General features: G+C 44.4%; 3 protein-coding genes and 1 long non-coding RNA gene across 8 annotated transcripts; 2 read left to right on the forward strand and 2 right to left on the reverse strand.

Moving 5' to 3' along the window:
* Window positions 1–116: 116 nt before the first annotated feature.
* On the reverse strand, window positions 117–3186 carry timd4 (T cell immunoglobulin and mucin domain containing 4). Its single transcript, XM_049742462.2, has 7 exons — window positions 2405–3186; window positions 1940–2118; window positions 1490–1871; window positions 1241–1323; window positions 788–899; window positions 619–652; window positions 117–363 (listed from the first exon to the last, which is right to left on the reverse strand). Exons 1-7 carry the CDS (start codon window positions 2496–2498, stop codon window positions 279–281), a joined length of 969 nt encoding a protein of 322 aa, XP_049598419.1. The 5' UTR covers window positions 2499–3186; the 3' UTR covers window positions 117–278.
* A 167-nt stretch (window positions 3187–3353) lies between these two features.
* pgap2 (post-GPI attachment to proteins 2) lies at window positions 3354–6504 on the forward strand. 4 transcript variants are annotated; one of them, XM_049742471.2, is made up of 7 exons: window positions 3354–3632; window positions 3997–4081; window positions 4192–4283; window positions 4362–4611; window positions 4951–5057; window positions 5137–5245; window positions 5412–6504. In XM_049742471.2, the coding sequence occupies exons 2-7, from the start codon at window positions 4057–4059 to the stop codon at window positions 5540–5542; spliced, it is 714 nt and encodes a 237-aa protein (XP_049598428.1). In that variant the 5' UTR covers window positions 3354–3632; window positions 3997–4056; the 3' UTR covers window positions 5543–6504. The 4 variants fall into 4 exon arrangements, 3 of the variants coding, with proteins under 3 accessions (XP_049598428.1, XP_049598424.1, XP_049598427.1); XR_011088243.1 differs by lacking the exon at window positions 3997–4081 and having other exon boundaries at window positions 3355–3647; window positions 4115–4283; window positions 5412–6269; window positions 6362–6504; XM_049742467.2 differs by lacking the exon at window positions 3997–4081 and having other exon boundaries at window positions 3355–3647; window positions 4115–4283.
* A 170-nt stretch (window positions 6505–6674) lies between these two features.
* On the reverse strand, window positions 6675–10075 carry rhogb (ras homolog family member Gb). Of its 2 annotated transcripts, none has more exons than XM_049742476.2 (5): window positions 9875–10075; window positions 8413–8474; window positions 8111–8251; window positions 7569–7739; window positions 6675–7504 (listed from the first exon to the last, which is right to left on the reverse strand). In XM_049742476.2, the coding sequence occupies exons 3-5, from the start codon at window positions 8237–8239 to the stop codon at window positions 7229–7231; spliced, it is 576 nt and encodes a 191-aa protein (XP_049598433.1). In that variant the 5' UTR covers window positions 8240–8251; window positions 8413–8474; window positions 9875–10075; the 3' UTR covers window positions 6675–7228. The 2 variants fall into 2 exon arrangements, with proteins under 2 accessions (XP_049598433.1, XP_068509325.1); XM_068653224.1 differs by lacking the exon at window positions 9875–10075 and adding an exon at window positions 8543–9797.
* LOC137840978 (uncharacterized) lies at window positions 7611–10303 on the forward strand. The gene is made up of 2 exons (XR_011088244.1): window positions 7611–7761; window positions 8038–10303. It is a non-coding gene; the product is annotated as an uncharacterized lncRNA (long non-coding RNA).
* The last annotated feature ends 2220 nt before the right edge of the window (window positions 10304–12523 follow it).

Raw genomic sequence — 12523 nt, forward strand, 5'->3', positions numbered from 1 at the left:
CTAAAATGTCCTTTTAAAAAATTTATTTGTAGTTGTTGAGCAAGTTGCATCCTCGAAACATGAATCTATCGTTCTCATCTTTTTCAAACCTGATGTCGAATTTAAAACCAGCAACATCTGAGCAAAAGTACCTTTATTCACAGTTTAAGAACAAGAACACATCATTTGGTCGAGGCAATTAAAAATAAAAGGAAAAAAAAGTCATAAATCAGATCGTCAAAACACGTTGGAGAAAGTTGTTGTTGAATTTCAGTCCAGTTGACCTGACGTGGTCGAATCTAGTCAAGAGTGTAGATATTTTCTTGAACCGGTCTTCTCATCCTGATCTCGTAGGTGATGTGAGGTGGTTCCTCGCTTGAAAAACTGGAAGAAAGAATTATACCATGATGAAGGTCTCTTCAAACTACTTTCTATTTGTGGCCAATTTTCATTTTCGACCAAAATGAATCAAAACCCTTAAACGGCGGCCTCATTTGAGCAGATGACGGTTTGCGGGAATACCCGTAGCAAACAGGATTAATCTTCTATTCCCAATACGTGAAAAGGCTCTCATCAAGATATTTGGCCTTGAAAATACTCAGTTGAATAGAGAGAGTTTGAAAAGAACGACGTGCTCACCACCCGCGCCTTAACACCGCCCTGGAAGAACCATCTGTACGAGAGAGAGTGAGAGAGAGAGAGTGCAAGAGAGTGTGTGAGAAAGAAAGAGTGTAAGAGTGATTGACAATGACAACATTCCAGTTGACAGACTTCATATTCATGCCGGCGATGAGGACGAAAGACGTACGCTTGAAGGCCAGGAACAAAAAAATGGCCGCCAGCGTTGTCAGCACGCTGAGGGAGAGCGACAGGACAGGAACGTTGGTGTGAAAGGAGAGTGACGCAGCGGGCTTGACCGCCTGAAAGACAACGACTTTGACTTGTAAGCTACTCAAGTCCATCTTAGCCTTAGCTTAGCCACTTGACTTAGCTCGAGTTAAACTAACACCTTTTCCTAACTGGCTGTGTGCTTTATCTGCCGGAGCAAGTTACTTTTGGGAAAAACTACTTTCCATATCTGTTTGGGTTAACTGGCTGCAAAGTATCGTAGCTAGCTGATCAATTTTAGAAAGCTAGTTTTGTGTTTGGAACGAATTCCTTGGTCTAACAATCTTCGCCGAGTTGTTTGACTTATCCACCACTTCTGTTCTAAAGAATGCTTCGTATTGGTTTTCAAAACACAATATGTCATGTTACTCACAGTGATTGTGGTGGAGTGCAGGTTTGTCGAGTTCCCCTTGACAAGGTCCAGCTGAGGCGACAGAGCCAGCGTGTTCCCATTAACTGCCAAGGCAAAGCGATTAAGAGTTATCAAAAAGATCAAGACACTTATTTCAATGATGAACTGCCAATTGGACTGATTTCATCAAAATCCACATTGGTGTCCCGCAATTGGTTTGTACTATTCCTATTATTATTTTGCAAGATGTGTCGTTGAGGATTGTCTGACCTCCAGAAGTCATCGACGCCTCTGTGACTTGTATTGTTGTGCTTGTTGTTGTTGTTGTTGCGCTTGTTGTTGTAGGACTGTTGATTGAAGCTGACAGGGATAAAAACCAAACAAAGCAAGACAGCGCTGCAGGTAAAGCGGTCCCGGGGTCCTGCATGTTTTCTGTGTCTGCCTGCTGCTCGAAATAAATGAGCGAACTGATGCGTTTGAGCAACGCACCTTTGACCACCCGCAGGTTCATGATCACCTTTTTGTCATTGAACAGCCCGTCAATGTCCACCCTGCAGCAGTATGGCCCGCTGTCGCTCCACCTCACGTCAGCGATGTCCAAGTCCATTTGTCCTTCCAGGATGTCTCCCGTCAGCTGGTAGCGCTCATCCACCTGCGGCGGGGTCACAGGCGCTTTGACGATACCGCCGGGCTCCATGTAAAAGTGCCTCAGGCCTTCACCTTGGAGATGACACCGTTCTCGTCGGTCTGGATCAAGGCGTTGCTGCACCAGAGGGTTCCGCAGCCCCGGCCCCAGCAAACCCGACTCAGGCCGAATCGCTTCACCGAGTACTGGCAGGACAGCGAGGCCACGCCGCCTTCGCTTACTTTGTAACAGCAAATGGGAACAATGGCACCTGCTGTGAGATGCAAACGTGAATTTAGGAGACAATACGCTGCCGGATTACTCTTCGGATATTGACTGATGGATGAAAACATCCAGCCATCCATTTTCTAAAGCGCTTGTCCCAAGCGCACTGACCACTGCTCTGTTGCTATGCATGCATGCAAAAAAAAAAAAAGTTCCTACCCCAATGAGTAAGGCAACGTCCCGATGCCATGGAGACAAAGAGTTTCTTCAAATTTTATCATTTCATGCCTTTGTTGATGTCGACAGTGATGAATCTCGTGATTTTGGCATCTCACCTGAGAGAAGGAGGAACACGGTGACAAAGGTCTGAGGAGTTAGACCGTGGCGAGGCGACGTGAAGGCCATCATGGCGTTTGACTGTGTGCTCATTGTCAGACCACTCTTACACTGACCCAATGACAGAGCTCTGAGCGTGTGAGTGCGTGTGTGTATGCGTGTGTGTGTGGGCGGTTGGGTGTTACAATCATAAAGACTTCATTGATTCGTGCTGAATGTTAGCTGTGTGTTTTGCACTCTTGCAGATTTATGGTTAGAAAATGGCAATTATATTTTGCGCATTTTCGGGTTCTGTTTGGGTGATTACGTTTGTCTTATTGTTAAAAAAATATAGTGGGATGGCAACAAGTGATTGAAGGTTAAAAGTATATTTCCTCATTGTTATAATTTTATTTCCCTCCAACCAGAATCAAACAAATTTTGGTTGTACTGTACTGTCGATGAAGGAAAACAAGAAGTGAAGGAATTGATGGAAGGAAATCAGGCATACAAAAGGACTCTGTTTCGCTCTCTCTCACACATACACTGACACCCAATGGTCAATTGTGTGGCGATGTCACACATGTACAAACTACTCCATTATTCGTGTCAAATATCCCCCTTTCACTTTTCTTTCTTGAATAACGCAGAGGCATTTTGATGTGATGAACTAAATGACGACGACTACAGATGATTTTTTGGGGGAATGCAAGATTTTAGAAAGGTGGTCATGGAACCTGGGAACAAAGTTGTTTGAAAGTTTTAGGTCTCGCTAACGACCTCCAGTTTTGACGGCTCTAATTGACTTCGTTTTTTTTTCAAAAGCTGTACCATTTAAAACTGTTTTCCGTGCAATGTCATGCATCTATTGTAAAGCGTTTTGGAACTTTTAATAGTTAAGGTGTCTTTATTGTGAAAGGAGTTCAATACTTCCGTTACTTTGCTTTAATACTTCTTCAACCCGGAATTGATTCTTAGCGACACTGTTTGGAATCGTAACTTTCGCCACCCGGTAGCGGAATGGTGTTGAACTATTCATGATAGTCAAGTAGCCACAACAGCTGAGCAGGGGTCCAAAAATGTAGTTAATGCTATTTTAAATTGGATGTTACAACTGCATTTCGTATAGGAGATAGTTCTTCTTCGAAGCCACGTTAGCTGGAGAGCTAACCAGAGCTAACAGGGCTTTCGGTCGGGGGCTAAACGCGGTGGAATGACCTGAGAAAACAAGCCAGGAGAGCAGTAAAGGTTTGACATTTCAATGTGTGTGTGTTTTTTTTTACGCTCTGTAGTGATGCGGGACCACAGCTAGTAACGTCACGGAAAGGCGCATTATGTCACACGATGACCAAATTATTATAGCTCATTACACAGATGACCGGATTAGCCATGTAAAGAACGACGAACACTGATGTCATTTAACAGTTTGCTCTTGTGGCCTTGTCAACTTCAATTAACGCATATTCAATGTAAAAAATACATTTGAAGTCAGTGTAATCATATGAAGTTAGTTAAATAACACTAAAGAAAATGTATGTTGGATATATGAGAGGGACGTGGTGGTCAAAAGAGAACAAAGGAATATGCACTGTGCCCTTTTTATGCTGACTAGGGGTCGAACCCTGACTACAGTGACTTCCGGTGCAAGAGAAGAGCCCGAACTGGGGGTTGGATGAGTGTGAGAGTGCCCATAAAACGTGAGCCGCTTTTTGTCTTCTTCCACTATCCAGGATGCTCCACCTGCCCTACAACAGCGTGGACCGGGATCGCCCCCTCTTCCAACTTCCCTTCACCATCTTTGTCACAGGGATGCTTCTTCTTCCTGTGACGGGCCTCATTGTGTCCCTCTTCATTTCTATCGTATACCACTTTGAAGATGCCAACTATACACATTGTCATGTAAGTCCCCGCCAAAGCCACCGCCGGTCCCGTTGTGTGCTGAGTTTTCCCGAACTGTTAACTGTTGACTCGTTTCAGGTGTCCAACTACCTCCCATCGATCAGCGCCGCCATCAGTCGCGTGCCGGAGCTCTACATCTGGCGCTTCTGCATCGGAATGCATTCGGCGCCGCGGTTCCTGTTGGCCGCCACCTATTTCAATTTCTACCGCGGCCGTTTCGCCACCAAGCTTCCAGAGCTGCTCCTGAGCTGGCTGGCGCTGGCGTGCAACTTGACTGAAAACTGCGCCCTCCTGCTGCTCACCTATGTGGCGTCGACAGAGATCTACAGTGAGCAAAATACCTTTTAGCACACATGCACAATAAATGGCTTAAATTCAGTGCGAAAAGGCTTAAAGGTGCTCGATTAACAGGATGATTAATGATTTTTTGTTTTTAACTCCCGTTGTTCAAAGTGCATCCCCGGTGTTATGCACTTCTTCCGCTTACAGCCTCGGAGCAGGATTGAAAAGTGCAGCTTTTGTCGCGACTTTTCTGACTTCTTTGGGACTGGCGAATTCCTGATGAGACCCCCCCCCCCCCCCCCCCCCCCACACACACACACACACACACACACACACACAGACACACATAATGTGTGTGCATTATGTCTGGATTTTCTCTCTGCAGCTGTTCACAAAGGGGGATTCCTCACGTTCATTGTGAGCTCACAACTCTACATGCTGATCTCATGCAGGTTGTGGTACGTGATAAAGAGTCACTGTGTGAACAAACAGGTACGTTTTCCTCAATAAGGGGAAGCGGCGCCCTTCTTCCATGCTTTGGCGATGAGCCAACTAGTTGTTTCTTTGCCAGGAGTTGATTTCGTACAGGTGGAAGGTGCGCCTTCTCCTTTGCAACTTGGGCTGCTGTGTGGCTGCCGCCTACTTCTTCAGACGCCACAACAAGCACTGCGAGGCCGGAGGTAAGCCTAGCCACTCTGGCTTTTCAAGACGTGGGCCAAACTTGTATGTTTGGCGGTGCTGTCGCGCAATATTGGCAAACGTCACTTTTTAAAGCCTAGCAAGGCAGAAAGCGAGCAATCGCGACATCTTGTCATTGTGTGACACCGCGTCCTCTGCTGTCCCCAGTCTACACGCTGTTTGCTCTCTTCGAGTACCTGGTGGTGTTCTCCAACATGGCCTTCCACACTACGTCGATCTTGGACTTTGGTAAAGAATCTGTAATGGTGACCGTGCTGCCCGAGGACAAACGATACTGACAACTATGGGACCCACTTTACAACTGCACACCCAAAAACATCATCGCAAGTTGCGTCTTTAGTTTAGTTGACATGTATAGTAACAATTTTGACTTCAGATTAGCCAAAGAGGTGTTCGCAGTGACGGTGCGGATAAGCTGAGGCGCTAATAGCTAGCCCTAGCTAACTGAAAATTAAGGATGTTGCCCAGTGAATCTGATACGATATATAATGACACTATGAAGTATTTCATGCCAAGCTCGGCTGTGTTTTTATATGCGTTCTGTGTTCATGCTACCAAGGTGCTTTTCATTGCAGCAACAGCTCGAGCTAAATGTGGCGCTAACTCATCCTCGCACCAATGAGGACACGATAATGACTTTGCTTCTTTGTTGTCTTGTTGTTGTTGACTCTCCATGGCTTTGTATTGCCTCAGAGGGCAAGATGCGGATAGAGGGAGAGGAAAACGAGAGAAGGCAAGAGGAAACAGGTGAGAACAATCAGGAGACCATGACAAGCAAGAACATTTATTGAACCTTTAAAATCTGCTTCGGCCCACCACACATGGACGGGCAGCTTCTCGTGTAGGACATTTGGAGGCCTCGTTTGTTTGATGTCTTCTTTTGAAGGTTTTTAACGACTTCCTTACGAAACATTGAAATACTTGTTAAAGAAGGAGATAGTTACACGGAGAGAGCAGGATGGAGAGATGAGGGGCACGCAGGGTGCAAGACCTGGAAAGAGGCAGGTGAGAAAAGGGCAGTGCTTGTTTGTAAATCTGTCCAAAAAGAACGGCAAATGATATCCACATTCCATTTCATGGATGCTTTTGTCGCAAAGGGAGAAGAGAAGAGCAGGCAAAGTTTTGAAGTTAGCGGCAGACCAGAGAGGTACACTGTATTGAAAGCATTTTTTAATCTGTATGTTTTGATGAAAACGATATTCCCATATCAGTAAAAAAAAAAAAAAATCATGCTTTTCAAGTTTGCTGTTGACTTCCCCATTTGTAGCTATCGGTTGCATATTTTACATGTACAGGCTCTGGCACGCCCGCGACCCTCACCTTTGGAAAACATCTTTTACTCATTTCACACGGCTCTGCAATTGCTTTTGGGATTTATTGTGAACCTTAAAGAGGGACGGAGACCCTGCGTGACGATCAAATCAACATTTATTATCAGGGGCATTCTCAGCCTGATTAGTATGGCAGGTCGTAGCTTCCGCTAACAACGCCTCGCGAGCAAGACTAAGAAAGAGTCTGCAGTCAGGAAGAAGAAGGGCTGGCTGCCCCGCCTCCGAGAAGTTGCCGGCGTGAAGGACAGGAGAATTCACGCCATCTCCACTCTCCGACGGCCTCTGCCGGATAGCTTCTGATTTTTGCCCAATGCGAGAGATTCTATTTGATGTGGCACCAAGAACATTTCATTTAAACTTCATTTAGACTTTGACATTTTTCACCCTCTTCGTGGTTGATTTTTTTTTTCCTAGCCATTTTTTCAATGGGGGCTTTACTGTTGTAAACTTCTTTTCAACCTCCCCACCTGGAACTTAGAATCAAAAAGCTGCTTTTAGACAGTTGTGATTCCATCACTGGAGGTGAGTAAGATCCCCCTTTAAAAAAAAATAAAAATAATTATCCCATTTTTAAAAGATCAAATCAACTCTCAAGCTCGACTGAGCCCTGTTTTTACTTTCTTGATTTTGTTCTCAGAGCAGCGCACAAAGCTTCTTGGTGACGGCAGGCTCTGGGTTGAGGAAGGCCCTGACGGCCTCAGCGAACACGTCCTTGATGCCGTCCTGGTTGAGGGCGGAGCACTCCAGGTAGCGCATGGCTTGGATCTGGCGAGCCAGCGTGACACCCTGGTGATGAGTGACGGGCGCCTGATCCTGCTCCTTCAGCTTCCTCTGGGTGTCGGTGTCGTTTCGGAGGTCACTCTTGGTGCCCACCAGGAGGACGGGCACACCAGGACAGTGGTGTGACACCTGAGGAAGGGGCGAGACGAGGTAAAAGCAAGAGCTTCCAATCATGACGGACGGGACTCCTCACCTCGGGGTGCCATTTGTGTTTGACATTCTCATAGGAGGCTGGGCTTGTGATGGAGAAGCAAATGATGAAGACGTTAGTCTGCGGGTAAGACAACGTCCTCAGGCGGTCGTACTCCTCCTGGCCCGCCGTGTCCCACAGGTTTAGGCTGATGATCCTGCCATCCACTGTCACCTGAATGCACCGCCAGTACACAGTGAGTACAGTGGTGCTTTAAGTTTCATTTGTTTCAGAAAGAAAACACTCAGGAAATTGCTCTTTATTAAAACTCAACGGGATTTAAATAACACATCTAGCTCCAGTGTTTGTGCTCAAAGATCTGGCGCCTAAATAGTTTTCAAACGATGACTCTCAATACTAACTCTTAGCCTGGCAATGGCGTTTTCCTTGATAAGCTAGCGGGCATTCCTTAAGGCAATGTTTTTCAAACATAACGTATCATTCTCTTTTTTATGTTTGCTTTGGTATTCAGCTTGAGCCGCGAGTGCTGTGAAGCCGCTGGAATCCTGGCAAGACATTTCTATCCATCTGTGACATTGAAGCACCTGGCTGCTGTAGTTGTCAAAAACGGTGGGGATGTACTCTTTGGGAAAGGCTCCAGTGGTGTAGGAGATGAGGAGGCAGGTCTTCCCCACGGCGCCATCGCCCACCACCACGCACTTGACTGTCTGCATGATCGCACCAATCTGCAACACACACACACGGGAGCCCCACTCCGGCTTGGTTTTCTATTGTCTAGAAAGCTGCATTCAAGTACAGACATTTGAAAAACCAGATGAGTGGAGGCCCGAGCTCCAAAAGTCAAGAAATACAAGTTAACAATTTAAACCCTTAAGACGTAATTTACCTTTCAGCCCGTTTGGATTCAATTAATTGTCCAGAGACTCGTTATGTCCCATCGTCTCGCTCCTGAGAAAAGATGAGTTTGTCAGTCAATGAAAAAAAGTTATGATGCAAAAAAGCTAATATAGTGGTACCTTGAGATACAAGTAACACGACATGTTTGTTGGAAATAGTATCGAGATCCTCGCGCTTGGGTCTCCGCATAGTTGCCGTGCAGAAAAAGTGATCATGTTATTCCAGTGAACGCGGCGCCAAAGAATGAAATACAAAGTATGAGAATGCGGTTCAGTCCAGACTCCAGGGATGTGACCCCGCCCTCGTTACCGGTGGCCAGCCGATCCCAGGGTGCGCTCATCGACCTATGGACAACGCGGCGTCAAAACGCGCAGCGGACAGTGACAGAAGAAAGGTGTCGAAATGTCATGTTGAAACCAAACGTTAAACCCCAAAAGAAGGAAGCTTTTCTGAAGCAAAAAACTTGTGGCGTTCTCGTGTTGAAACCGAGACCGCACGTTTGGAATTACTGAAATGGCCTCTGCAGAGGAACAAAGTTTCCGCAACAATTTGCATAGAACATGGCGACCTACTAACAGCAGATTGGCTTCAAAACAGCAAGCAGTAAACAGGTCTGACAAATGATTGAGTAGAGGAAAGGGGAAGTATTGTGAACTTGAGAAAAAGAAGGGCGAATATCAGTCAAGTGCTGCAGCTCCAAGTGACCGCTGAGCAAGTTCGCAAATAGATAAGTCACGCGTGGGAAGTTTCTTTGGTTTGATTTTGACGTGCTAAGTAATCCTGTGTCGTGAAACCGCACTAGAAATGGACAATATTCTCAACGCTTCGTTCAAATGCTTTTCAACTGATTTCACATTCCAACCTAAATCCGTGAGTGTGCCAAAGACGTCAAAGATGACAGATTACACTCATCTCGCTAACAATCATGCCACTCATAAACCCTCCAACAAGAGGAACTAATATGTGTGTGCGCACGCGCTGAAAATGAAGTTGGAAGGGGTTGTTACTACTTCCAACAGCAGTCGCGGCAGCATCCAGAATAAACATGACCAAGTATTTGTTGAGCAATTGTTAAAATATACATATATACAAGTTTTTGCAAAATCAGGCTACCATCAAAACATTTCATGGATCAACATGATGTAAATGATAAAACTGCGAGATGAAAGTGCCATATACAGTTGCGTAAATGTTTCAATGAGACTGGAATTGAGAATTTATGTTTTTGGGCGAAAGCGCACTTCAATCTATTTGACATGTTTGCCGCTTGACTGTTCCTCATTTCTCTTGTGTGGCCAGGGCAAACGACGAAGTGCGCAATATTGTGTCATGATCATCTTCGTTTGAGTCGAGCTGCCTATGGATCATATCAAACTGTCAAGTTAACGTCTGCCTCTGCTGTCAATGTCATGACATGAGAGGCACACACGCAGAATGAAAAGGCTTCTCACCCGTCTGAAGTCGTGTCCGATTATACCCGCTCTTTCCGCTCACTCCGACTCGCTGTGATGGTTGCGTGAGTGTAGACGGGTGGAGCGTGAAAGCAGCGGCAGGAAGAGGAAGTTTACTGTTCGCTCCCTGTTGTGTGCGCGTGTGGACTGCTATTCTTTTCTTTGGTGAAGAACTTGAGCAGCCCACTTGGGGACTCGAGTCCGTTGTCACTTAGTGTTTGAAAACAGTTTGGAAGAAATGCAACTGGACTTTACTCAGCTATTGATTCTTTTGTGTGTCACTAGAGGGCGCCTGTGTAACACGCAAATACAGTAATCTCGTTTATCGCGAATAATTGGTTCCAAAAACGTCCCGCGATTAGTGAAATCAGCGAAGTACGGTCACCCTCTCATCTCATTTTTTGTGTCAATAAATGTATATGAAACTAAGTGCATATTTTATTATTAGAACATTAAATAGTTTCAAACATGTAAATAATACATTAATAGTATAAATAACAGAACATTTTGTGTAAATATTGAAAATATAAATATACTACGTGTGTGCGTGTAACATGTTAACAAGAAGTACTGGGCAGGCTAACGAGTTAGCGGAAAGATGCCAATATATATATATATATATATATATATATATATATATATATATATATATATATATATATATATATATATATATATATATATATATATATATATATTATAAAAATAAAATAAAATAATAAACAAAAATCACCCTACCTCAAATCAAAGCACGGCTGAATAACATAAATAACATGGAGAATTTAAAGGAAATGGGGTCAAAATACAAAAAGTCTTGCCTAGCTACAAAAACAGATATGCTCAAACCTCATTGAATAAAGTACATAAGCAGACAAGTATATTCACATATTAAATAAATAAAAGAAACATTTTAAGCATATAATTATACCTACACACCAAATCAATAAAGAAGACATAGCTAGACATTTTTGATAAGTGGTGATGAGAAAGGTTTTTATAACTTTATGATCTGATATATATTTCTGAGCACTTTGAAATAACAAATTACTTTTGATATATTGCCTAAATAGCTTAATGACCCTTAAGGAACTGTGTAATGCATGCCTGATGTTTTTTCTCTAAATCATGGACACGGCCAGAGTCGTCTTGACCGTTCAGTACTTGATTGTATCTTATGTTTTGACTAATGCTAGATGCTAGTTTTTGATTACTACTGAACGCTCTGCACAGAGGGAAATATTTTGCCTAACAAAGAAAAGATACGGTTGGAAGCATGATTAAACTAAGAATAAGCAAAGACATGAAGTATCAAAAGAACAGCAATAGATTAATGATGTCACAGCCAAAAGCTATCATAATTTCGTACAAAATGACAAAATTGAAAGAATGAGGTACGACAGTCTATGTCCAAGATTGGAGAAGAATGTTCACAGGAAGGTCACGTGGAGATAAAACCAGCAGGTGCCAGAGGGAGCCAGCCAAGGACTCGGCCAAATATGATCGCCAAGGCCGAAAGACGGGATGGAAGACCACAGACCCCACATACACCGAATCGCCCATAACCAGCACCCACTCCTATGGCAAACTTGCCCCACCCCAAAGACTCATCACCCATCAATCTCGGCCCACAATGCTCAACTTAAAGGGCTAGAGACACCGGTATATGTATAAATCGGTTTTAGTTAGCTTATGGGCTTATAAATATAAATTGACGCTCGAAACAATGAAAAGGAAGCTGTTGCTCTGAAAAATATCATTTAAATTTGCCGCACAGACGAGTTTGACTGCACTGAGCCGCCAGCCGGAAGTGACGTCTCATGACGTCTCAAGTTGTACGCGTTTAGCTTCAGTGAATGTAAACAAAAAGAGAAGAGGGGCCAGCGCGGAGACGTCGGGCCAGGTTTGCGGCCAACCCAGCTCGCCTAGCCGTACCTTCCATTATCCTGGCGTACATTCGTTCGCGGGACGACAAGATGGGTTGACTTCGCCTGATAGGATCCACGAACCGGACAATGCGTGCCTGCTGTGTGCTCGTGTTCACAGTGGCCTGGTTGACTGTCATCTTTCCGGACCCTGCTGTGCATCGGGAGCGGCTAGCGTGCTATCACTCTTATTGTTCATCTTCTTGTTTTATTTTTCCTGTGTTGTTTACTTGTATGTGCGTTGTGAACTCTGTCTTATCTTTCCGGACTCTGCTGTGCATCGGGAGCGGCTAGCGTGCTATCACTCTTATTGTTCATCTTCTTGTTTTATTTTTCCTGTGTTGTTTACTTGTATGTGCGTTGTGAACGCTGTCTTGTCACCCTGGGATAGTGAGAAACGTAATTTCGATCTCTTTGTGTGTCTTGACATGCGGAGGAATTGACAATAAAGGAGACTTTGAGACTTTGACTTTGAAAAGTATGTCGAAGCGTGACGGGAGGGGCACAATTCAGAAAACGTGCTCAGCTCGTCGAAAAAATGCGATTTAAGAAATAAAATAAAAAATGCGCCTAAAACCTAAACCAAACGCTGCAGATGTTCATTTCTTCATTCGCAGTGGTCAACTCGGCACTCTACTGTTTTTACTATGCCAACCTAACCACAGTGACGGGAGAGGCACAATTCAGAAAACGTGCTCAGCTCGTCGAGAAAATGCGATTTAAGCAA

This window comes from Syngnathus scovelli, chromosome 15, assembly GCF_024217435.2.
Source record: "Syngnathus scovelli strain Florida chromosome 15, RoL_Ssco_1.2, whole genome shotgun sequence".
NCBI classification, from domain to species: Eukaryota; Metazoa; Chordata; class Actinopteri; order Syngnathiformes; family Syngnathidae; genus Syngnathus; species Syngnathus scovelli.